At 37.4% G+C, this 26,663-nt stretch overlaps 1 protein-coding gene and 1 pseudogene across 3 annotated transcripts; both read left to right on the forward strand.

Moving 5' to 3' along the window:
• Positions 1-1,948: 1,948 nt before the first annotated feature.
• On the forward strand, positions 1,949-26,348 carry Actr6 (actin related protein 6). 3 transcript variants are annotated; one of them, XM_074084202.1, is made up of 11 exons: positions 1,949-2,087; positions 5,068-5,185; positions 6,578-6,646; positions 8,740-8,863; positions 10,752-10,887; positions 10,979-11,035; positions 16,358-16,456; positions 16,554-16,632; positions 21,791-21,962; positions 23,060-23,198; positions 25,743-26,348. In XM_074084202.1, the coding sequence occupies exons 1-11, from the start codon at positions 2,020-2,022 to the stop codon at positions 25,870-25,872; spliced, it is 1,191 nt and encodes a 396-aa protein (XP_073940303.1). In that variant the 5' UTR covers positions 1,949-2,019; the 3' UTR covers positions 25,873-26,348. The 3 variants fall into 3 exon arrangements, with proteins under 3 accessions (XP_073940303.1, XP_073940304.1, XP_073940305.1); XM_074084203.1 differs by lacking the exon at positions 6,578-6,646; XM_074084204.1 differs by lacking the exon at positions 1,949-2,087 and having other exon boundaries at positions 5,131-5,185; positions 6,578-6,659.
• On the forward strand, positions 6,939-8,733 carry LOC109701336 (large ribosomal subunit protein eL8 pseudogene; annotated as a pseudogene).
• Positions 26,349-26,663: the final 315 nt, after the last annotated feature.

Genomic DNA, 26,663 nt, shown 5'->3' on the forward strand with positions numbered 1-26,663 from the left:
TAACTGATCTTTACACTGGTGAAAAAGCATTATCTTTAGACAAGAAACAAACAGAAATGATGGCTGCATTATTACATAAGATTTTATAAAATATTTTTACTTGTTTGTACTAAGAGATCTCATCACTAGTATTAAGAAAATAGAATGACTAAATTAGGACATAACTAACTTGAAACACTTGATGAACTTTTTTTAATGTTATTAGTATGATAGATATACAGGGGGTTCCATTGTGACATTTCCATATATACATATATGGTACTCCTCAACAAACTTTTTTTTTTTTGCAGTATTGGGGCTTGAACTTAGGCCCTTCACCTTGAGCCACTCTGCCAGCCCTTTTAGTGATGGCTATTTTTGAGCTAGTTTCTCACAAACTATTTGCCTGGGCTGGCTTCAAACTGTGTTCTTCCTAATCTTTGCCTCCTGAGTAGCTAGGATTACAAGTTTGAGCCACTAGTGCCCAGCAACAAACTTTTTTTTGTAATTTCTTTTTCTTTTCTTCTTTTTAAAATAATTTCAATGAACTTTGTGATACAAGGAGATAGATGCCAATAGAATAGAGTGACTGACTTTAAGGAGTTTGCTGCCTAGGAAAGTTAACAGAATAATCATGTGATGAAAAAGGATGATGATGATGATATCTACTGCCAAGTACTTGACTTTATCATTCGCTCCTCATAGAACAGTTTTGCAAAGAGATGTCATTAATTATTACTTCATTTTACATATGAGGTAACTTAAGGCACAGAGTGGTTAACTAACTGGTCCAAGCTATCTAATGGCAGAGCTAGGATTTCTCCCAGCAGTTTAAATTTAGAGGCTGTAACCATTTATCTCACAGAGTTATAAAGATTAAGTTAGTAAAGCTATGGTAATGGCTTATTCTCATGCAGTAAGTGTTGTATAAGCATTAATCTTTATCGTCTTCACAGTCACTTTGTGGCAGTCTGGATTCCAATCCAAAATTCATTATCTTAATGATTATGAAACATATGCCTGGTATAATATAGGAATATGTAAGAGTATCTAATTCCAGGAATCAGGAAGCATGTCTGATGTCCAGAAACCCTTTATAGAGAAGACACTAAAGCTAAGTCCTGAAGAAAAATAAGGCAGGGGACGTGGGGAGTGTGAAAGTGACTTAAAAAGCAAAGCAGTTAGCCTAGGTTGGTGATTCATGCCTATAATCACAGCTATTTGAAAGGCAGAGGCAGAAGGATCTCGAGGTTCCATTCCAGCCTGGGCAAAGTCAGTGAGACCCCCCCCAATCTCATAAACAAAATATAGACAAAAGGGCTAGGAACATAGCTCAAGTGGTAGAGCAAGGGGTGGGGACGTGATTCAGGTGGTGGAGCATTTGCCTTACAAGCACAAGGCCCTGAGTTCAAATCCCAGCCCCATCAAAACAAAAACAAACAAAAAATCCAAGTGGTACAGTGTTTGCCAAGCATGCATGGGCGGGTGGCTCGAGGAGGCTGGGTTCAATTGCTTTCTCTCCATTCCCCACCCCACTCCTCAAAATAGCAAGCAGTTGACAGAAGAGCACATATGCAATTCATGGTAGTTGAATCCTACAGTCGAATGGTCAGTGTCAGGGAATGAAGCTGGAAAGACCTCATATTCACTTCCATGCTGCACTTTATTCTCTAAGAAATTTATTTATCTAGTCAAAGACACAGCCAGTTCGACATAGGTTAGAAGAAACTTGCAGGCGTAGAACAATCTGCACAGTAAAGTAAAATACGAAATGGCCGAGAAAGCACCTGGCAGTTGTTTCTCCTGTCGAATCTCGCTCTCCACAACCTAAGCAGGCTTGTCTTGTAAACAGTGGACACAGACTGACAAGCTTGGCTGCCCAGCTGTCTCAGCTATCTCAGCTTCCGGCGTCCTCCGTTGCCAAGGTAACCGGAAGCTTGCTCTAGAGCTCCGCCCCGTAAACCATAGAGCGCCGGAAGTAAACTGAGCAGAGAGGTCGGAAGGGACGGAGTCCGCTGGTGTGGTGTGGTTCGTGCCAAAATGACGACCTTAGTGCTGGATAACGGAGCCTACAATGCCAAAATCGGTTACAGCCATGAAAACGTCTCGTAAGTGTTCACCTTCTGCGGGAGACGTGACAGATACACCTGGCATTTGCACGAGCTGCGTTTCACGTCGGGACATCACGCAGCGATCACCCTCGCGCGGCCGTAACCCGAGCCGGAGTGATGCTCTGGGTGGAGCTGGGTTGTTGCTTGTGATGCTTTGAACTGGAATAGACTTTGCTTTTCGTGTTGGGCTGCGCGGCTCCGGAAGTGGGATATTGGTTTCATTCCGTTACAGGAAGTAGGCTTCTAGAGATTCCTTCTTGACCAAAGAGACCAGAGACAAAGTTCATGGGCCTTCAAAAATTGCGGGCACATTCTGGGTGTATCTGCATTTTGTAGGGAAACGATTATAGGTTTTGTCGGATCCTCGAAGGGTTCTACCACCCTTAAGCCACCGTCTTAGGGTCTGGAGATTTTGCAGGCTTTGTCCCACTGGCTGACATGGTTGATAAGGTCAATTACAGAAACAGTGCAATGGCATTCGTAAGATGTATATTCATTGTATATGTATGTTTGAATAAACTAAACCAAAAGGATTTTTTTTATGTAATGGTGATCAAACCTGGGGCCTAACATCGGTAAGTGCTCTACCACTTATGTCCTCTGTCTTTTTTTTCCTTTTGGTAGTACTGGGGATTGAACCCAGGACCTGGCACTTGGTAGGCAGGCATTCCACCATTTAAGCCACGCATAGCCTTTTTTGCTTTAGTTATTTTTCAGATAAGGTATTACACTTTTTGTTCAGCTGGCTTCAGACCACCATCCTCCTACCTATGCCTCCCTTGTAACTGGAATTACGGGTGTGAGCTGTAATTTCACACCTGGCTTTGTGAGATGGAGTCTTGCCAACTTTTTTGCCTAAACTAAATTGCAAACCTCTGTTTTCCCAATTATGGGTGTGCATCACCTTGCCTGGTCCTGCCTCACTTTTTTTGGTGGGATCGGATTTTGAACTCAGGGCTTCATACTTGCAAAGCAGGCGCTCTACTGCTTGAGCCAGACCTCCAGTCCATTTTGCTCTGGTTGTAGTGGTACTGGGGTTTGAACCCCAGGACTCATGTTTGCTAGGCAGGCACTCTACCACTTTAGCCAGCCTGGTTTGTGTGTGTGTGTGTGTGTGTGTGTGTGTGTGTGTATACATTTTTTTTTTTTTGATACTGGGGCTTGAACTCAGGTCCTTCACCTTGAGCCACTCTGCCAGCCCTTTTTTGTGATAGGTATTTTTGAGATAGGATCTTGCAAACTATTTTCCTGGGCTGGCTTCCAACTGCAATCCTCCTGATCTCTGCCTCCTGAGTAGCTAGGATTACAGGCATGAGCCACCTCACCAGCAGTGTTGGGTATTTTTGAGATAGGGTCTGAGAACTGTTTGCCTTGGACTAGCTTTGAACTGCAGTCCTCCTGATCTCTGCCTTCTGAGAAGCTAGGATTACAGATGTGAGCCACTGATTCCTAGCTTGCTCTGGTTATTTTGGAGTTGGGTCTTGTGAGCTAGTTGCCCTGGATGGCCTTGAACTGTGATCCTCCCAATCTTGGCCTCCCAAGTATTTAGGATTACAGGCATGAGCCCTCCAGCACCTGGTAGCAATGTGTATCTTTGTTCATATATTTTGATAGCAATTCTGTTATCACTTAAAAACCTATCTAGAGATACTTGAAAAGAATAAGTATAAGGTTGTTAGACATTGTGTACAGTTAGCAAAAAAAAACCCAAAAAGCGGGGGGGGGGCGGGGGGAAGCAAGCTAAATAATCAAGAATAGCAAGCTGGCTAAGTACATTATAATGTAACCATGAGATTGACAGCAATGCTGTCATTTCATTTGTGGTCCTAGGGATGAAACTCAGGTCCTGGCACTTGTGCTGTACTACTGAGCTACACCCTCCAGCTTTTGTTTATTTTGTTCAGGCTAGCCTCCAGGCTCAAGCTATCCTGCCTCAGCTTCCTAAATAGCAGATTATAGATACCTGTCAGTGTGCCTGGCCAATACAACTTATTAAAATTATTTCCTCAAAGAATATTTAAACATACAGAGAAAATGCTGATAGTATAGTAAGTAAAATAAGCAGGTACAAAACATTTTTATTATCCCAGTGTCATGGTGTGTGTGTGGTGTGTGTATGTGTGTCTGCAAGTGCATGCATGCTCCACATATATGTGTATGATAATAGATGTAATTTGTCTTCCTGCCTAGACTGTAAGCTCATTGTGGGCAGCAGCCATATTTAAAGTAATTCTTACTTCTGTATCATATGGCATTCTAGTGCTTGAAAATCTTTGGCTTCATGGAAACTTGATTTTATGCCATAATTTTGAACTTGTGAATCTTTTACCAGAATGGTGTTAAGAGTTTCTGCATTAGCTAAGTGCTGGTGGCACATGTGTGTAATCCTAGCTACTCAGGAGGCAGAGATCAGGAGGATCACAGTTCAAAGCCAGCCAATAGTTCATGAGACACTATCTCAAAAAAAAAAAAATTTCTGCATTAAATCCAGAAAGACTTGGACCTTTACCAAAATGCTGGCTCTCATCCTGAAAATTATTTGAGAAAGATAAAGGTCCAGAATATGATCTGTTAAATACTAGAAACTTTAAAAAATAAAGACATTTTTAAATTACTTGAATGAAGATAGTGAGAAACAATAGTTTTATATATGCTACAATTTTTTTTCTTTTGGTGGTGGTACTGAGGTTTGAACTCTAGGCCTCATGCTGCTAGGCAGGCACTCTACCACTTGAGCCACTCCGCCAGCTCTTTATTTTGTTGGGTATTTTCAAGATAGGGTCTCATGCACTGTTTGCCCTGGCTAGCCTCGAACCTCTCTCCTTCCTGATCTCTGCTTCCTGAGTAGCTAGAATTAGAGGTGTGAGCCACCAGCACCTGGCTATATAAACTACATTTTTGGTAATGATTAAGTGAAGGTATTTTTAGGAACTAAATGTTTACAGGATAATTATATTAATTGTTTCTTTGTTTCTAGGGTTATTCCTAATTGTCAGTTCCGGTCAAAAACAGCTCGTCTTAAAACTTTTACTGCTAACCAGATCGATGAAATAAAAGACCCTTCAGGACTCTTTTACATACTTCCTTTTCAAAAGGTAATGTTATTCAAAAGGTTTTTGTTTTGGTGGTACTGGGGATTGAACCCAGGGCCTTGAGCTGAATAGGCAAGCACACAGCCTCTGAGCTACATCCTCATCCTCAGTCATGAACCTACATTTAAAGATCATTTTTAATTGTGTATATAAAACTAGCATATGTATGAAAATATTTTTAGATCTCTGAGAAAAGTTGATTTAAATTTTACCTAAGATGTAATTATAACCTCAAATTGAGATTACATTGCTTTAGTAAAACAAATAACTATGATTTTGTTATTGATTGGGAACATTCAGTTTTACTTATGTTAAATATAGGTGCATGCATAAATTTAAAAGAAAAATATAAAGAAGCATTCTTATATATTGATGTGTCTTTTGAACTGTTAGCATCTTTTTTTTTTTTTTGGTGGGAGTAGAGTTTGAACTCAGGGCTTTGTGCTTGCAAAGTAGGCACACTGCCCGTTTATTTTGGTCTTGCTATTTTGAAAATGGAGTCTCATGAGCTATTTGCTCCGGCTGGCCTCGAATAGCCCATGGACATCTTAATTATTGTTAACTTAAGTTTTTTTTTTTTTTTTTTGTGGGACTGGGGTTTCAGCTCAGGGCTTGATGCTTGCAAAGCAGGTGCTCTACTGCTGGAGCCACACCTCTAATCCTAGGTTTTGGGGTTTTTTGGGTTTACTAGGGTTTGAACTTAGGCCTGTGCTTGCTAAGCAGGCACTTGACCACTTGAGTCACACCTCAGCCCAATTTTTTAAGTTTTTGAACTTTTTTTTTTGTGGTATTGGGTTTGAATTCAGGACCTGTGTTTGCTAGGCAAGTGTTCTAGCACTTGAACCACCCAACCCCCGCCCAAATGTTTTTTGCTTTACTTTGTTATTAAGATAGGGTTTTGCACTTTTTCCCAACTGACCTTGAACCATGATTCTTTTACCTCTGCCTTCTGAGTAGCTAGGATTATAGTTAAGCACCTCCACACCAGCTTTGTTTTTGAAATAGGGTCCCACTAGCTTTTGCACAGGTTGACTTTGAACCATTTCAAAATTCAGTCTCCTATTTCAGTCTCCCAAGTAAATTTTTGAACTTTTAAAAGGAGAAAAACACCAGTATAATTGGTTTGAAGGTCATACAGCATTAGACTAGAAAAGATAACCATTAAAAACTAGAATTTAGTGATTTAGAATATATATATCAATCTAAATTTTAAGAACTGTTCAAATACTCCTTTTTCCTCAGCATATTTTAATTATACACAGGTGTTTCATTGTGACATTTCTATAATGTACTTTGATCAAATTTACCCTCTTTATTATTCTTTGTTATCCACCCCCTCCCCTTTTTTTAAACTCAAGTGCTCTTAATAATCAAGCTTATTTGCAATATTGTTAGGGCTACCTGGTGAATTGGGATGTTCAACGACAAGTTTGGGACTACCTTTTTGGAAAAGAAATGTATCAGGTAACAAATTAGAGTATGTATTCAAATTCTCTTTCTGTGTCTAATTCAAATGAAAAATTAGAATTTATATTTGAAGACCTACAAACAAAGCATGTTTCTAATACATATTTAAGTCACTTAAATATAGCTTTGCTTGGATTTGATTTTCTAAATATTTAATAAATGCACATGAATAGAATCTCCATGTAAAGAATATGTGGTGTAGAGCTAGTCAATATGAAAATTAAGGTTAAAATCTTATATCAGGTTTCTACTTTTTTCCTCAGGGCTGGGGAATCCAGCCCAGAGCCTTATGCATGGTAGGCAAGCACTCTACCACTGAGCTCCATAGCCAGCTGGAGTTTTCTACTGTTAGACAAATTCAGTATGATACTCCTTTTCCGACATATCTGAATGTGTGGATAGTACAAGAGGATTATGTGCTTTCAATGCCTGTAGCATGACGATAGATACACTGAGAGAATGTTCACATTTTAATATGTCTCAAGTATGTTGGAGAACTGTCTTCAACTTCTGCCCAAGATGCTGAAAAGAGAGAAGCCCAAAGAGAAGGGAGGCCGCGGATGCTGCTGTCATGAAGAAGCAGGATGCCAAGAAGGTGGTCAATCCCATTTGAGAAAAGGCCTAATCAGTTTGCCTTTGCATAGGATCCAACCCCAAAGGGACCTCACCCACTTTGTCAAATGGTCCCACTACATGTCTGCAGTAGCAAAGGGCTATCCTCAAGGTGACTGAAACTGCCTCTTTCGATTTATCAGTTCATCCAGGCTTTGCACCACCAAATTGCTACTTGATTCCTTAAGCTGGACCACGAATACAGATCAGAAACAAAGCAAGAGAAGAAGCAGACTTACTGACCTGAGCCAAGAAGTCTGCCTGCAAAGGGAATGTCCCCACTAAAAGACCCCCTGTCCTCTGAGCAGGGTTAATATTGTCACCACTTTGGTTGAGAATTAGAAGGCTCAGCTTGTGACTGCTGATGGCATGAATCTTGCTGAGCCTGTGTCTTAAGATGCATTGTCATGGGAAAATCCAGACTTGGAAGGTTAGTCCACCAGAAGACCTGCACCAGTATCACCTTCCCACAACTTAATTAAGAAGACAAAGGAGCTCTGGCTAAGCTGGTGGATGCTGTCAGGACCAATTAAAAGACATAAAAGGGGAATGGAGGAAAATTTTTAAAAAGACATGATGAGCTGGGCATGGTGGCTCATGCCTGTGTTCTTAGCTACTCTGGGAGTTGGAGATAGGGACCATCACAGTTTGAGGCCAGCCTGGGCAAAAAAATTCATAAGATCCCATCTCAACCAATAAATACAGGACCCGGTAGCATGTGTCTGTCCTCCCTGCTATGCAGGAAGCATAGATAGGAAGATTGTGGACCATACCAGTCAGGGCATAAAGTGAGACCCTATTTGAAAAAAAAGTAAAGCACAAAGGACTGGGAATGTGGCTCAAGTGGTAGAGCTCCTGCTTAGCAAATACAAGGCTCTGAATTCAAATCCCAGTATCAACAAACAAGGAAGCAAATAGGCAATAATAGACGAGGTCCACCATCACTGGAGAGGCCATGTCCTGGGTCCAAAATCTGTTGCTTGAATTGTTAAACTGGAGAAAGCAAAAGATAGAACTACCATTAAACTAGTTTATATATACACTGTTGAGTTTTCTGTATATAAAAATTCTTCAAAAAACAAAAAGATATATTGAAGCTTTTTGGCTTTTTCCTTTTAAAAACAAAATAATAGTGACTATTACTTATGGTTACATCATTTCTTATTTTTGTTGTCTTTAACAATTTGATAGTTCCATTTTATTAATACTACCATTAAGAGAGAGATAATTGCATAGAAGTTAAATGCATAGATTTTTGTAACCAGACTCCCTGGGTTCAAATCCTAGCTGGGCCCCCAAGTAGCTGAATGAACCTGGATAACATAACTTCTCTGTGCCTCAGTTTGCTTTTCTATTAAATTGAGATAATAATCATTAGGATTATTGTGGGGATTAAATAATTTTGTTTGTGCAAAACAACTGTTGGTGTTAAGCACTAAAAATTACAAAACTTTTGGGTTTTTTTTTTTCTCCTATAGGTTGACTTTTTAGATACTAATATTATTATCACAGAACCATATTTTAACTTCACTTCAATTCAAGAATCAATGAATGAAATTCTATTTGAAGAATACCAGTTCCAAGCAGTATTAAGAGTAAATGGTGAGTTAAAGTTTTCATTCAAACTGAATTATAGGAATATGGATATAAATATAAATGAGGTAAAGAAACTTCAAATCCCCAATACTAAGTGGCAGTTTTTGGGTCTGAAGGAAATAAAACTTGGAATTGTAAAATTAGATGGACCCTTAGAGATTGTATATTCTGGCCTCTCTTAGTTTGTCTTTTTACTAAATGATATTTCTCCAGAATGAAGTTATCAACCGCATTATTTCTAATGTCTGAAAGATTATTCTAAATTAGTTACTTTGCTCTCATTAATGTGTTTACCATTATTACTATTGTTAATCACTTAGGTTGCCAATATGAATGAAAACAATCTGTAAATATCATCTAGAAGTAAGTTTATTAAAGATGAGAATTACATTACCTGATTGTATAAAATGAAAATATTTAAATAATTACTTTACAGAATTTGAGTCATGTAGACCTAAATGGTTAACAGCATAATCTCGGGCTGGGGGCTGACCACCTGCTTAGCAAGCAGAAGGCCTAAGTTCACACCCCATTATCACCCCCCAAAAACATAATTTCTAGAAATATTGTCAGACAGTGGTGATTTTGCTCCCCAGGGGATGTTTGGCAATGCAGGAGACATTTTAGTTGTTAGAACTGGGAGGGGCCTGCTGGTATCCAGTGGGTAAAAGCCATGGTGCTGTAGTGCATAGGAAGCCCCAACAAAGGAGTGATGCACCCAAAATGATAGTGTTCTCAGGCTGAGAAACCCTGCTCCAAAGCTACACTGTCTTGTTCTGCTTCCTCCTAATTATGTGGTCTTGGGCATATTATTTAACTTTGTTGGCCCTTGGTTCCATCCACTGCCAAAAAAAAAAAAAAAAAAAAGCAAAAAAACAAAACTAAAAAAAACTATGTGCTGGTAGCTCACGCCTGTAATCCTAGCTACTCAGGAGGCAGAGATCAGGAAGGTCATGGTTCAAAGCCAGCCTGAGCAAATAGTTCATGAGACCCTATCTTGAAAAAACCCATCACAAAAAAAGAACTGATGGAATTGCTCAAGGTAGAGGCCCTGAGTTCAAGCCCCAGTACCACAAAAAAAAGGGAACATGTGTCTTATTTATGCATATATGTATAGCTTTGGTGTGCTTCAGGTTCCTCATCTATAAAACATAATTAAAATTATGGGCATATTAAAACATGCCCAAAATTATACAGAGTTTAGAATAGGGCCCGGCACGTAAATGCTCAGGGAAAATTATCTGCTATTGTAATAATTGGTATGAACTGTGAAATTTACCTTTAAAAACTGATCACAAATGTTTATTTATCACATATGAGTTTTGAAAGTTTAAACAGTATAGCAACCAGGCATGCTATGTTTTATACCTTTAATCCAAGTTGCTCAGGAGACAGGTTGGGAGAATCAAGGTTTGAGGCTAGCCTTGGCAAAAGGTTTGTGAATCTTCATCTCAATCAATAAGCTATGTGTGGTGATAGACACCTGTCATCCTAGCTTCATGGGAGGCTGTGGGAAGGGACTCACAGACTGAGGCTGGCCCCAACAACATGAGACAGTATTATAACTAATATACTAAAATAACTAAAGCACTAATTGCAACTATTAGACACTAAAATAACTAAAGCAGAAAAGGCTTGGGTGTGTGGCTTAGGTGGTAGAGCATTTGCCTAGCAAGTGTGAGGCTCTGAGTTCAAACCCCAGAGCCACACACACACATACACACAAAAAAACTAAAAGCAAAACAAAAATTATAGCTCTTGTAACAGCTATAGTATTACTATGAATGGATATTTTTCTTGTAATTAAAAGGAAAAACTTTGTCTTCATGCTTTTATTTATTGCTTTAATTAATGGTATCCATTTACTTAATATGTTCTTTTTTTTTTTTAATAGCTGGGGCTCTCAGTGCACATAGGTATTTCCGAGATAATCCTTCTGAATTATGCTGTATCATTGTAGATAGTGGTTATTCTTTTACACATATAGTTCCTTATTGTAGAAGTAAAAAGAAAAAAGAAGCAATTATTCGGTGAGTTGCATTTAATTTTCATCTTATTTCATCCTATTTCTTAGGATAAAATGTGTGATAACTGAACCAAACTTGAATTTCCCCTTTTCAGGATAAATGTGGGAGGAAAACTCTTAACGAACCATCTAAAGGAGATCATATCTTACAGGTATGGTTTGGCTTTGCTTGTTTGGGAGGATGGCATGCTGGAAATGAACCTTCTACAGCAATTCAAAAAGTTTCCTTACGTTTAGTTGTAACTTCAGGTGGCAATTCTAAAACATATAAATGCGAATGGTAAGCTTTTAGGTGGAGTGCCTGCTTTAGCAAGCACAGGCCCTGAGTTCAAAGTGCAGTACCAACATAAAAAAGGTAAAAGGATGGGTGGGAGGTGTGGCTCAAGTGGTCTGTCTAAAAATATCAAACTCCATAAATAGCATTTACAGCATCATGATCACATGAATGTTGTAACAGAACCAAATAAAATTGGGTTTGGTTTCAGTACGTTTGTATATTTAATTCCCTACCCAATATTAGAAGGAGCAAATTGGAAAGGGAGCGAAGGTTGAGACAAGAGGATTTAAAACTTACAGAGCAGGCAGGATGGAACATGCCTATAATTCCAGCATTTGAGAGGTGGAGGCAGGAGGATTATAAGTTCCAGACCATCCTGGGCTATACAGTGAGACTCTCTGAAAAAAATAAAACAAACTGAAAGACTGACATATAAAATCTACAATAAGAAAATATTTAATTGAGCACTAAGTATAAAAACAGTGGCAGAAATAACAAATGATTTATTTTCCTACGCACAATGGCACAATCAGCTGAGGTGCCCAAAAACCAAGGCAGTTTGGTATATGTGTGTGTATATATATATATATATATATATATATATATATATATATATATATGTATATGTGTGTATATATATATGTATGTGTGTATATATATATACGTATATATGTGTATATACACACATATATACCAAATTTTCTTTGTATTTATATATATATGTGCAAATACATACATACATGCATATACATATATACCATAGAATATTATTTAGCCATAAAGAAAAATTAATTATGTCATTTGCAGGAAAATGAATGGAACTGGAGATCATGGTGTTGAGTAAGATAAACAAAGCTCAAAAAAGCCAAATACCGTACGTTCTTGCTCATTTCTTCATCCTAGACCTAAGATGATAATGACGATAATGAGGCATGAATGAGAAAAGGGTTTGATCAGGGAGGTGATCAACAGGAATGGGGAGGGAGAAAGGAAAGAATACTGAGGGGAGAATTAACCCACCAAACACTGAAGAGGGGGAAGTAGAATATAATAGAAGGTGTGAGCTTGTTCAAAGTACACAGGTATAGAATTACCACAGCAAATCTTCCTCGTATTGTTAATGTTTGCTAATTCAAAAACACAACTATTAAAAAGTTGTTGAGTTAAATGCATGCACACAAAAAAAGTATGCAAATCATGAATGTTAACTCAATGAAATTTCAAAACAGTGAATTCACTCATGTAACCAGAACATGGGCGAACAACATGGATATGTTTGTTGAAATATATGTGTATATATTTAGAGATCACATATAGTAATGTACATTTTTTTTTATTCATATGTGCATACAATGCTTGGGTCATTTCTCCCCCCTGCCCCCACCCCCTTGATACCCGGCAGAAACTATTTTGCCCTTATCTCTAATTTTGTTGAAGAGAGAGTATAAGCAACAATAGGAAGGAACAAGGGTTTTTGCTGGTTGAGATAAGGATAGCTATACAGGGAGTTGACTCACATTAATTTCCTGTGCATGTGTGTTACCTTCTAGGTTAATTCTTTTTGATCTAACCTTTTCTCTAGTTCCTGGTCCCCTTCTCCCATTAGCCTCAGTTGCTTTTAAGGTATCTGCTTTCATTTCTCTGCGTTAAGGGCAACAAATGCTAGCCAGTTTTTTAGGTGTCTTACCTATCCTCATATCTCTCTTGTGGGCTCTCGCTTTTATCTTGTGATCAATGTTCAGTCCCCTTGTTGTGTTTGCCCTTGATCTAATGTTCGCATATGAGGGAGAACATACGATTTTTGGTCTTTTGGGCTAGGCTAACCTCACTCAGAATGATGTTCTCCAATTCCATCCATTTACCAGCGAATGATAACATTTCGTTCTTCTTCATGGCTGCATAAAATTCCATTGTGTATAGATACCACATTTTCTTGATCCATTTGTCAGTATTGGGGCATCTTGGCTGTTTCCATAACTTGGCTATTGTGAATAGTGCCGCAATAAACATAGGTGGTGTGCAGGTGCCACTGGAGTAACCTGTGTCACATTCTTTTGGGTATATCCCCAAGAGTGGTATTGCTGGATCAAATGGTAGATCAATGTCTAGCTTTTTAAGTAGCCTCCAAATTTTTTTCCAGAGTGGTTATACTAGATTACATTCCCACCAACAGTGTAAAAGAGTTCCTTTTTCCCCCGCATCCTCGCCAACACCTGTTGTTGGTGGTGTTGCTAATGATGGTTATTCTAACAGGGGTGAGGTGGAATCTTAGTGTGGTTTTAATTTGCATTTCCTTTATTGCTAGAGATGGTGAGCATTTTTTCATGCTCCATTCAAATTCACCATTTGAATTTCTTCTTTTGAGAAAGTTCTGTTTAGTTCACTTGCCCATTTCTTTATTGGTTCATTAATTTTGGGAGAATTTAGTTTTTTAAGTTCCCTATATATTCTGGTTATCAGTCCTTTGTCTGATAGTAATGTACATTTTATGAGTTACATTGTTGATATTTCAATACATGTTTACATTGTGTAATATCAGGTCAGGGTAAAATTGGCATATCTGTTACCTGACATTTATCCTTTCTTTGTGTTGAGAATATTCAGAATCCTCGCTACGAGTCATTTTGAATTATGCAAGTGTTTTCAACTAAAGTTACCCTACTGTGCTATAAATATTAGAATTTATTTCTCCTGGACTGGGGCTGTAGCTCAGTTATAGAGCTTATATGCCAGCATGTATGAAGCCCTGGGTTCCACCTGCAGCAGTGCAAACACAAGCAAACAAAAAAATTCCTCATCCACCTTCACCCCTGTACCCATTAACAGTCCTCTCCTCATTCCCACCTCCCACATATCCTTCACGATCCTCCTGATCTCTGCCTCCCGAGTAGCTAGGATTATAGGTGTGAGCCACCGGTGCCTGGCTTTCATGTTTAACTGTAAAAATTTTAAACATTATATCCTGTCAAAAGCCTTTAAAACAAAACTAAGGTAAATATAAACTTGTGAGAAGTAAATTGAAACAAGTATGTTACATTGTGTTAGTCAGCTCAGCATTAGTGTAATGTAATACCTGCTATAATGAACTTAAAGAAGAAGGATCTCTTGGCCTATTGCTTTGGACCTATGGCAGCACAGTACCTCATGGAGGAAGCATGTGGTAGAGGCCTGTTCAATTCTTGTCAGCTGGGAAGCAAAGAGGAAACAGGGATGGTTACCAGTACCTTTCAAGGACAAGCCCCAATGACTTTTCTTCACTAGGCCCCACATCTTAAGCTGAGGATCAAGCATTTAACACATGGGCCTTTGGAGAACATTCCTGATCCAAACTCTAGCAAACATTGTTGTTATCTTTATTATATTAAGAGTGCTTATCAATCCAGTATAAAATGTTTAAATGATTCTCATGGAAAAAAGGGAGGGGCTTCAGTGGCACAAATAGATAATTCTTGGAGAGTCATGTATAGGTAAGAGATACAAATGGGTAACTCCCAGACATGAAATATGTTAAATTCCTACAGTAATCACAGATTCCATCCACAAATGCTTGCTGAATGTTTATTTAGGATCTTGGGATACATGAGTGACCCAAACAGACAAGAATTCCTCTTCCTTGTGGCACTTAACTTCCCAGTAGAGAACATTCCAATTAAAATACCATTTGTGCACTCTAAAGTAATACAATGTTTTTGAAAGGTGATGCTGCAGATTTGTTATATAGGCATTTTTATTGGCTGCTGATCAGGGCATAACTTCAAATAACTGCTGGTAAACACTTTGGCAATTTATCAAGAGACTGAAATCATTTGATTTTGTGTTCCAGAGTATGAATAAATAATAAGGTAATCAGATAAAAAATCTGTATCTCATCAGTTCTGATTACACTTTTTATTCCCACATTTTAATCTCTGAAATTGGGATAAATCTTCCAGTCCTTGATACCTTAGAACTGTTGTAATTTATTTAGCAGTTTTTCTTCTCATTAGTACAATGGTGTACCTTAGAGAAAATGAAATATGGCATACAATGATGTTTTTTGCACAAAAATAAGCAGTAATATTTTTTGTTCACTGAGTACAGAGAGCATGTTAAAACCTTTCACATGTATTATTACAATCATGTACTTCTTAGAGCTCAGTTAGTAGGTAGTCTTTATTACCTTTTTAGATTTGAAGGGATTGAGTCCCAAAGACTCAACTTGGCTAATAAGTTGTGATTCAAACTGATGTCTCTGACTCCAAGGTCCATGTCAGTAAGCACCTAAGTATCCATCCTCCCTCATCTAAATTTCAACATTAGAAAATTGATAGGTACATTTTAATAGGACCATCTAATTCTTACATGGCAGGAAAAGCAACCATTTTAAAAGAATAATAGCACAAGAAAGTGTTCAAGGGACAATAGTAAGAAACATAATATGTAGTATGCAATAAAATCTGCACAGAAAATTATTCAAAGGAAATAACCTCACTTAAAATTTTTCCTACATTAATCAAATAATAAACATCTTCTATGTACTAGTTATTGTGTGCTGATTTATTATACAACTATAATCAGAAAAGGCAGCATAAAGAATTAAATGTTATAGGAAGATCTATTCGGAATGGATGGAGGAAAATTTGCTCTTTAGTTAGATAAACCTTATCACATAATACCTCTGTTTTCAATTTCTTTACCTACAAACTGGACTAATTACTTCCCTGTGAGAAATCGTGAGATTAAGTAAGAAAATGAAAGTGAGAGTATTTTGTGAAATTAAAAATATTTTACACATATGAGAATTTAATGTTTTGGCCAGGTGTGGTGGATCCCAGCTACTCAGGGGGCAGAGATCTGGAGAATCATGGTTTGAGGCCAGCTTGGGCAAAAGTTAATAAGACGCCTTCTCAACAAATAAGATGTACATGCTGGCTTGCCCCTGTGACCCAGCTAGGCAGGAGGCAGAGGTAGGAGGATCAGGTTCCAAGACTGGCTGGTCAAAAAAGGAGACACCCTATCTGAAAAATAACTAAAGCAAAAAGGGCTATAGGTTTGGCCTGAATTCAAACACCAGTCCTGCTAAACAACACCAACAGAATTTAATGTTTCAAGAATCAGTTACCTGAAAATATCATTTCAGAAAAATATTTTAAATGATAATTGTTAAGTTATATTGAATTCTTTCCATTTTAAATTTTATAATTTTTTTTTCTCTTAGACAGTTACATGTTATGGATGAAACACATGTAATTAATCAAGTGAAAGAAGATGTATGCTATGTATCTCAGGATTTTTACAGAGACATGGATATTGCAAAGTATGTATAATGATAATCTAAAAATTAGAATGTTGATTTTTAGGTGATGTTACACATATTTAAAACTTTTCATTAATGTCTATTTTTCCTTTTGCAGATTGAAAGGAGAAGACAATACAGTAATGATAGACTATGTTTTGCCTGACTTCAGTACAATTAAAAAGGGCTTTTGTAAGGTAATTTTTAAAATCCTCTATAATTAATATCTCTTCATGTGACCACATCAGTCAGATTTGGAAAGTGTCTCACATCTAGCTGGGGTTGACAGGGCGTTAAGACAGTTGTTACTGACTGTCTTCCTGGTGGCCATTTCTCTAGGCACGAGTGTATAAATTTGATTAATAAGTTTCTCATAAAGTTTATTGAGAAAAAGAACTATCAGCCAAATGATAAAACCTGGGGTAAGGGGCTGGGGTGTAGCTCGGTGGTACAGCGCTTGCCTAGCATGCGTGACACCCTGGGTTCGATCCCAGCACCAAAAAAGAAAAGACAAAAAAAAAAAAAAACCTGGGGTAAATCTTGGTGACAAACAGGATCATAATCTATATTATGGCTAACCCTTTTGTTTACTTCAAAATTGTTTTAAAGTCAGTTAGAAACTGGTTAAATTCCTGTTATTGACACAGCTGACCCAGGACTGAATTTTAGCCATGTTTGTCTGATAAGATCAGCTTGTAGCTGTAAAGGGCAAAATCCAGTGTACTTTCAAACTGCTGAGAAGCAGCTTCTCTTGGCTGTCAAAATGCAGTAATCCCACCCTGTCTTTGAACAGCTCAAGTAAAGACAGTTCTGTGTTTGGATAAATGTGAAGTTTGCCTGTTAGAAGGTTAAAAATCTTCAGTCAGAAATAAAAGTGGAGGACTGGAGGTGTGGCTCAAGTGGTAGAGCACCTGCTTTGCAAGCTCAGAGCTCTGCAGTCAAACCCCAGTCCCACCAAAAAAAAAAATTAAATAAATAAATAAGAAATATAAGGGGAAAGTTATGTTAGTATTTATTGCAGAATAGTGAAAAATTGGAAATAGCCTGCATATTTACTAATAGAAGCACAATGAACAAATTTTTAATAAATTGATATTATAAAATAAGCAGTGGTAAAGGTGAAGTAGAGTTACATGAACAGCATGGGTGAATCCCAGAAACACTCCGTTTAATTGAAAGCGAGTCTTAGTAAGGCATGCTTACTTCGGTACACACAGAATAATAATTTGTTATTTAAGAGTTGGTATATATGAAGTGAAAGTATGAGACAGTGTGTGTGAGTGGTGAACACTGAATTTAAAAAGGGAGTGTTAATTTATTTGTAAAGTAGCATTAAGTGGATTGATCCATGTGTTTTATGTAATTATTTATACTTAGTGCACTTTAAAATTAAAAATACATATATTTTGGCCAGATTGTAGAGATGAAATATAAATCAAAATTGAATACAGGATAACTGACCCATAAACCCATTTTCTCAAACCAACCCCTTTTGCAGTGGGTCAGAGCAGAGCTGTGATAGCTCTCCCAGTTGACCATTATTTTACCTATTGTCTTTGGGACAAAAACCAAAAGCTATGTAAGAGTTTTTGCAGCTCTTTTTATTGGCCCTTGACCTTGTGAACAGAATCCGGTTACAGATTGCACTTCATTAACTCAATATAGACTTCTTGTTACTGATTCTCATATGTAATGTACATTTTAATACTAAATGAGGCTACAAAGTCTGTAGAATTAGGCTCTTGCCAGATGATAGAATGTTATAGCAAATGTATATTTTAAAAGCAGTCGTTTAATCTTTGTCAGTTAATGTTAAAACTTACACTTTATTCATAATCCATGGTAAATCATGAATAAGAAACTATATATACTAAGACTAATCCTGAAACATATTTTTTGAGTTTTTTAAATACTTGATTATATTCTTTGTCACTTGATATTCAATTCCTTTTATAAGAGCTAAGAAGTATTTATTAAGTTAGTAAAAAGCAGGGTATTGGTGTGTGAAGAGGATCAAACTAGGTTACTATATATATACATACATACATGTGTGTGTGTGTGTGTGTGTGTGTGTGTGTGTGTATAATTAATAAGACGATAGCTTAAGGATACCCACAAAACCATGTTTTAAAAGATGGGAGAGGCAGGAGTTGAGGAAATATAATAGAGGGGATGAACTTGTTCATAGTACACTATATGCATCTATGGAATTATCACAGTGAACCTCCCTTGTACTATAGAAAAAACAAACATAAAGAAAAGTGAAAAAAGTATATTCAACATCCTTTATGCTTAAGGTATTGTTAAAATTTGGACTCCGATAGTTTATTCAAGAATATTTTTAGCCAGACATGGTGGTACACTCTTGTAATCCCAGCTCCTCAGGAAGCAGAGGCAGGAGGATCTTGAGTTTGAAGACAGCCTGGGCAGAGTTAGTGAAAACCTATCTCAGAAACAAAATGCATGATTGGTAGAGTGGCTCAAGTGGTAGAGCACCTGCCTAGCAAGCATGAGGCCATGAGTTCAAATCTCAGTTCTTCCCCCACAGAGAGGGGGCTGGGAGTATGACTGAAGTGCTAGACTGCATGCCTCTGAGACCCTGGGTTCAACCTCCAGTTTTGTCCCCTGCCAAAAAAAAAGACTATCTTTAAATGCTTGGGAAAAGTTGCGGCCTGGATTTTTTTTTAAAGTGCCAATGATAATAACAATAAAAATAAGGAAATAAGGCCTATAAGATTATTAAGGATGACAACTGATAGAAATTTCAGTTTTGTCTTTTATCAGAAAGAGGATGCCTACTAGAATAATGCATTTGATGTAAATTGAGAATCGAGAACATTACCGTCATTATTAATGATTACCACCACTTTCTGTAGAAACATTATATTACAAACAGATGATTTCTTTAGTGGTACCAGAAGGAGATTTATGAGGACTGTGTAGTAATCATGGGCTACTTTGATAAAATAGCAACACTGGCAGCCCTTAGGAGTTCCTTCATTTTTTTCTGTCTTTAAAAAAAAAAAAAAAGGCTTTTGGCCTGGGGATGTAGTTCAGTGGTTATGTGTTTGCCTAGCATGCAGAAGGCTCTGTGTCTGATCCCAAGTACCACACACACACAAAAAAAAGGCTTTTGCAATTATACTCTTAGAAAACAGAAAGTAAAGCTGGGTATGGTGGTACCGGCCTGTAATTCTAGTGCTTGGGAGGCTGAGGTAGGAGGATCATGAATTTGAGGCCAGCCTAAAAAAAAGGCCAATTAGCCCCCTTCCCCCAACAGTTTGTAGCACCAGATTACATATTAACAAATAGTTTCTTTAGTGATGACATTCATCAAGGGCATCTAGTGCTAGCTCTTAACCCTAGGTAGATATTTGATCAGTCACATGATCTTCTGTAAATTAGGGCTATAAACTAGATAACTTCTAATGTTTTATCAGCTGAAGTTCTCCAAGTCTGCTTCTGTCTCAGCTTGTTTTTCAATGTTGACAAAATTAGTTATGTCCCTTAAACTCAGGGTATTGACAGTCTTTTTTTGTGTGTGTATGTGTGTATGGTACTGGGGCTTGAACTCAGCCTTCACTTTGAGCCACTTCACCAGCCCTGTTTTTGTGAAGGGTTTTTCAAGATAGGGTGTCTCAAACTATTTGCCTGGGCTGGCTTCAAACTGTGGTCCTCCTGATCTCTGCCTCCTGAGGAGCTAGGATTACAGGTGTGAGCCAGCGGTGCCCAGCCATGACAGTTTTAAATGAACCTGTAAAGTTACAGGAAGTATTTTTCATTCTTCCTAAGAAGGAGGACTATGTGTTCTGTGAGGAATAATAATACTTGTGTTACTATAGCAGTGATTTGATTGGGTTAAAAGTAACTTAAAGATTTCCTTTTCCCTAGAATATTATACAATTTCCAGGAAATTTTTATTTGAAAGTAATGTTATGAACATGGAATCCCCAACTTACAGAAATCTGAGGGCAGCAGAGTAGCTTAAGTAGTAAAGCTGCCTGCCTACCAAGTGTGAGATCCTGAGTTCAAACCCCTATATCACCAAAAAAAAAGAAACAAAAAAAACCCCAAAAAACAAACCCTGAATCATTCATATCCAGGTTATGAGTGGTAATACAGGGAAGTCATATTTCAGATTTTTGGGGGGGTTAGTATATGAATAACCTTGAACAAGTCATAACCTTGCTGGGCCCAATTGTAGCATTAGTGAATAGAAAATGCATCTATCTTATATCTTACAGGGTTATGGCACACTGCTGGTTTGTGCCATTTGAGAATTGATTGAATACCTTTTGTGTTCTACGTACTGTGCAGTATTAGGTGGTGGATATGTGATGTGGACAATGTAAGTTGTAAAGGGCAATATAGGGTGATAGCAGAGAGTAGTGGGGTCCTTTCATTTAGGAGTGAGAAAAAACCTCTCTGACAAATCCAAAATCCAGAAAGATTTCAGTAGGTGATTGATTATATTAAGGAATCAGTAATATTCCTTATATAATTATTCTTTAATAATATTTCTTTTCATAAACTTTGAGTATTTTATACTTATATAAGGTTCTGAGATATCCTCTGTTGTGGGAGAAAACCGTATCTGTAAGTCAGGTGAAATGAATGACTGAATCTAGAAGAGATGATGATTCTTTATAAAATCAAAAGGGAGAGACCATTACTTTAATGATGTAGAATGTTGTGAAAGATAGCTCTTTTTTCTGACCCTTCAGTAATACAGGTGACAGAATGGATAACAAAAAAATATGGATCAGGTTTAGAGTTTGTTGTATGTATACATCTCATACAAAATTCACATTATAAGGTAGTTTCAGTGATAAAGACCATGTCTTTGCTTTATCATTTGGAAATTGCTTTTTGATAGAGTGAATAAATAGTAAAAGATCTTAAAGATGTAGGCCTTTTGCACAAGGAATAGAAGCAAGAATGGAGCTACGGGTCCAATAAACAGCAAGGGAATGAAAGTAGGTGGTAGTCGGAACACAGGACATAGCAAATGTTATTTATTTAAAGTCTGCTCTTTTTTATTTAGAAATTGGAATCAGTGTACCATTCAGGTAGATGATGAAGTTTCCTGTATGCTCCTTTTCTTTCTTTTTTATAAAATGTATGGAGTAAAGCTGCTGGATTATCTTTTTGAGGGGTAGCCATACTAGCTTCAGTAATTTTTTACTTGTGTAGTTTTGGCAATAGGTGAGAAGGTCATGTTTTTCTAACTTTTGAGACTCCTGAAATTTCCCAAACATGGTTAATACATTAGTATTAGTTAATTACATATTACTAATTATTCTTATGTGAACTAGACAATGTAGCTTAAACTTTTTTGTCTTATTTTTCTTTAAGCCAAGGGAAGAGATGGTGTTGAGTGGAAAATATAAATCTGGGGAACAGATTCTTCGTCTGGCCAATGAGAGATTTGCTGTTCCAGAAATACTCTTTAATCCTTCAGACATTGGCATTCAAGAAATGGGAATTCCAGAAGCTATTGTCTATTCAATTCAAAACTTACCTGAAGGTACAGTAAAATATTGAAGAATACTGCTCTTTTAAAATTGTAAGCTCTAAGAACACTGTTGTCTTCTAAACAATTTCAGGCAATAGGGTCTGTTTTATTGTACAGATTTCCAGATCTCATCATGCACTTAAGTAATTCTTACTTGATTTGTTCTGGATTATGAGTTATGTTTTAAATCAGTTATCATGGTCTGCTTAAACATGAAGAAACATACCTTCCCATGAGTATTAAATTGCTGTATTCGTTTCAGTAAAGCTTTTGTTTTTTTGAGACAGGGTCTCACTATGTAGCTCAGACTGGCCTTGAACTTGTGATCCTCCTGCCTTAATCTTCCCAGTGCTTGGTGAACACTTAGCTCAAATCTGCACAGAATAGAAATTTGTAGTTTAACAGTTTAATGGTTTTCAGTAGTTGGTGGGACTGGCTTATTATTTCTGTAATATTTGGATTAACATAGAGACCTGATTTTAATGAGATTTGTGTACAGTGCTATGAGAGACTTCTAGGTTCTCCTGAAGCATGATGTAAATACATAAAGTTTCTAGAGTTTTAGAGTACTTTTTTTGTATTTTGTCTTCCTAGTTTATAAGTAACAATCTAGGCATTGGAGGAAATCTAGGATATACCATGTATTTTCATTAAAAAAAAGAAAAAGAAGCGGGCACTGCGGCTCATGCCTGTAATCTTAGCTACTTGGGAGACTGAGATCAGGAGGATTGTGGTTTGAGGCCGGGCTAAGCAAATAGTTCATGAATTCCATCTCCAAAATAACCAGAGCAAAATGAACTGGAGATGTGGCTCAAGTGGTAGAGTGCCTGCTTTGCAAGTTTGAAGCTCTGAGTTCAAACCCCAGATCCACCAAAACAAACAAGCACAAAAGATCTGTGAGTGAATATTTCACTCTTTTTAATGTCTCCATTTGTGTAAACTGTAACCTCATTACAAATCTTAGTTTGGACCTAGATATTGTATTGTCTCCCAACCTGTCACTAATCCCTAACTGTTTCTTCCCAAGCACTCATCCAAGTTTTTTCAGAAAGATAATATAGATTTTTCTAATGCTCTTTTCCTTCTTTTTCTCCTTTTTTCTTTTAAAGAAATGCAGCCACATTTTTTTAAGAACATTGTTTTGACAGGAGGAAATTCGCTTTTCCCGGGATTTAGAGACCGGGTTTACTCAGAAGTTCGGTGTCTCACTCCAACAGATTATGACGTCTCTGTTGTGCTGCCTGAAAAGTAAGTATTGGTTTATTGAAACATGGAGTCATCTCACAGCCCAGGCGGTCTGCACAAAGACTCGAGGGGAAAGCTTGCTTCTGCTGCGTTGGCATGTTTACCTCACCTGTTGAATCCCCATTTTCCTGCTCTCGGAAATTGAGAGGATAAGCCTTATGCTTCAGTGAATTAAAAGGATGAAGTATAAAGTGCCCACTGTGTTTGGTACATAATAACTGCTCAGTTAGCGTAAGGTTACTTCTAGATAGTAAATCAGTTCTTATCCCTACAGATTTTTATAGGCAAAGAAATCAAGTTTTTTTCCCCCCTTTGGGTTTTTTTGTTTGTTTCTTTGTTTTGGTGGTGGTGCTGGGGTTTGAACTCAGGGTGTCCTGCTTGCTAGGCAGAAATGCTACCACTTGAGTCACATCCCCATCCTCACTTCAAGTTATTTTTCATCTTATTTATTTGAGATGTGTCATTTCATGAGTTTCTATTGAGAGCAGAAATTTAAATATTGAACCATTAAGAAATTACATCAGTTTTATAAATTGCTTTGAAATTTTTAGAAATTCTAAATGTTTGCTGGGCACAGTGGCTCACATCTTAATCCCAGCTACTTGGGAGGCAGAGATTGGGAGGATCATGGTTCAGGGTCAGGCCTTGCAAAAAAGTAAGCACAACCCCATCTCAACAAAAAAAGCTGAGCATGGTGATGCATACCTGTATTCTCAGCTATGTAGGAAGCATAAGTAGAAGGACTGGAGTCCAGGCCCACCCTGACAAAAATGTGAGACCCTATTTCAAAAATATTAGAGGAAAAAGGGCAAGGGAGTGTGACTCAAGTGGTAGAACATCTGCCTGCCAACCTTAAGGTCTTGAGGTCAAACCCCAGTACCATACACACACACACACACACACACACACACACACACACACACACACACACACAAAACTTAAAATGTTTTCAGTGAATTTTTACATTAGACCAAGCCCCCCCAACTTTTTTAAATTTAAAACTGTCTTGTATCAGGCAGGGGCACACCTGAAGTAGTAGAGACTTGCCTGGTGTACATGATGCCCTTTGCTCCAGTCCCCAGAACTACAGAACTGTTATAGCTACCTCCTGCCCAGTTATGAGGAAAAGCAGAGATCATCATTTCCACATTAGCAATAAAAAAATTAAGGGAGAATTTTAGAGCTGTAGTAAGGCCTTCCAGATCATCCTGTCCAGTGTTCTTACATTGTAAATGAACAAGACCTCATGACTTGGCAAATAGTGAGTTAGTAGTAGTGACCAGATTAAAGGCCAGTTCTCTTACCTTGAATCAGGGGTTCTTACCAAAAGATACGTCTAAGTAACCCACCCCCGATGTCAGTGTCAGTGCTGGAATACAAGATCCCACATACTGACTGACTCTAGTTAATTTTAGAGTTTTGATTTAAACCTAAAGTAGAATTTTTCAAAGACAGTAGCAGTTAGTAGAAGGCACTCACCTCTGTCAAACTCATGATCTTCCTGTCTCAGCCTCCAGAGTACTGGGATGACAGACATGTGCCACCACGCCTGGCTTTACTACTTTTTTTTTTTTTTTTAGTAGCTATGGGCTACAGGAATAAGGGATGATTTTTTCCCCCCAGCAATAATATTCATATACTTTTTAGAGTAGAATGCATATTGAGTTTTGACTTCCATATACACATCATCAACCAGTGGATTCACAGATACAGCTTGTATCTGCATCTATTGCTGTTACATATGTATATTTTTGTTGTCTGAAAAACAAATACATCAATAAAATATAAAGTTATTTATTTTTATAAAAGGTTAAGAAGTGCAGTAAACATAATAAGGACAACATTTTAACTTTTTTTCTTTGCCTTTCTAGATTTGAAACTCTGAATTAGGGAAGAGGACCAGTAGAATTAGAATGAGTCATAACACAAAATATAACTGTGGTTGTAGATAGCAAAACCAAACTAACTGTTTTATCTGCTCTAATTTTACCTACTGTCTATGTCCTACTGTGCAATTTTCATACATTATTTTGTAAATATCTATTAAAGGTGACAAAGTGTAGCAGTAAAAGCACAGACTGTGAAAACAATTCTGAGTTAAATCCAGGTTCCAGCGTAACTCTCTGAACCTCATTTTCTAGTCAGTCTCTGAAGGGAGGTGTCATTGCTGTTTCATGGGTTGCTGTGATAATTAATTAGAGGACATATCTTTGCCACAAACAGAAGTTAGACTCAGTTATGACATTGTTTTTCCTTTTAGTCATCTTGGTCTTTTGGTTGTGTTTTGTTTTTTTCACTGTGTTAGAGGGTCCATGGGCATAGAGAAAACAAAACAAAACTAAATGCATGCACACTGTTTTGTAGTGGTGAGTAAGAGTCCTTTCCTTTTGGGCTTATTCATGTGAAATTTAGGCTTATTTCTATACCTTAAGTGATTTTCCTTTAAATTAAGTTGGGTGGGACTTGGAAGCAACATTTTAGTTATTAATGTTTTTGGCATTTCAGTTTTCATTTCTCCTGGTTCATTTGTTTTGCCCTTATTTTCAGCCCTATTACTTATGCCTGGGAAGGTGGAAAGTTGATATCCGAGAATGATGATTTTGAAGATATGGTGGTAACAAGAGAAGATTATGAAGAAAATGGACATAGCATCTGTGAAGAGAAATTTGATATTTAAGAAATACTGAGTAAAAGTTTTGGTTGTGTATAACTGAAGAGTTTAATTTCAATGCTCCTTTTAAAAGAGGTTAAGGACCTACACTACTTTTCATCTTAAGATAATCTCAAACTTGCATCAATACTTCGATCCATGTTTTCAAAGCCTTCTTAGGCGGGTTATTACAATGAAGTGTAACTCAGCCATGTTATCATTTGGGAGCTAGACTGCCGTAACAATGCTTACGCTGTTTCTGAGAGTAGATTGTTTTTCACAAGAAGGTAAAAGAGTGAATGCAGTTTAACTCTTCATAGCTGGAAGCACAGACTTCACTATCTCACTTGCCAGTTTTCCTTGGAAAGCAGTTTTATGGGGATTTGACTAGGAATTTGCAAAATGTTTATAGGCTGATATAATTTCTCTCTGTGTCTTAGAACTAAGTATTTTTTTTAAGTTATTCTTATTTATGCTTAATAAATCTTGAAAGACTAATCTTACTGTATATATGTGTACTGTCTATTTTTCAGTTGGTGTAAGTTTGAAAAAGTGGAAACTAAAACCAGTGTACTGAAGTCTTTTGGTCCCCATTGTTTTTAGCAGAAATGAAATGTTTCGTTCTGAAAATTCTTTTATATGATCCACAATAAACATGAAGATGTTAAAGGCTACAGCTTTTCTGAGGGTAGAGGTATAGGTCAGTGGTAGAGTGCTTGCCTAGCGTGCTCAAGGCCCTGGGTTCTAGCCTCATTACCATCAAAAAAGCAAACAAAACCACTGCAGCTTTCTAATTTAAGGAAAGAGTTGACAGTGAC

This window comes from Castor canadensis, chromosome 8, assembly GCF_047511655.1.
Source record: "Castor canadensis chromosome 8, mCasCan1.hap1v2, whole genome shotgun sequence".
NCBI classification, from domain to species: Eukaryota; Metazoa; Chordata; class Mammalia; order Rodentia; family Castoridae; genus Castor; species Castor canadensis.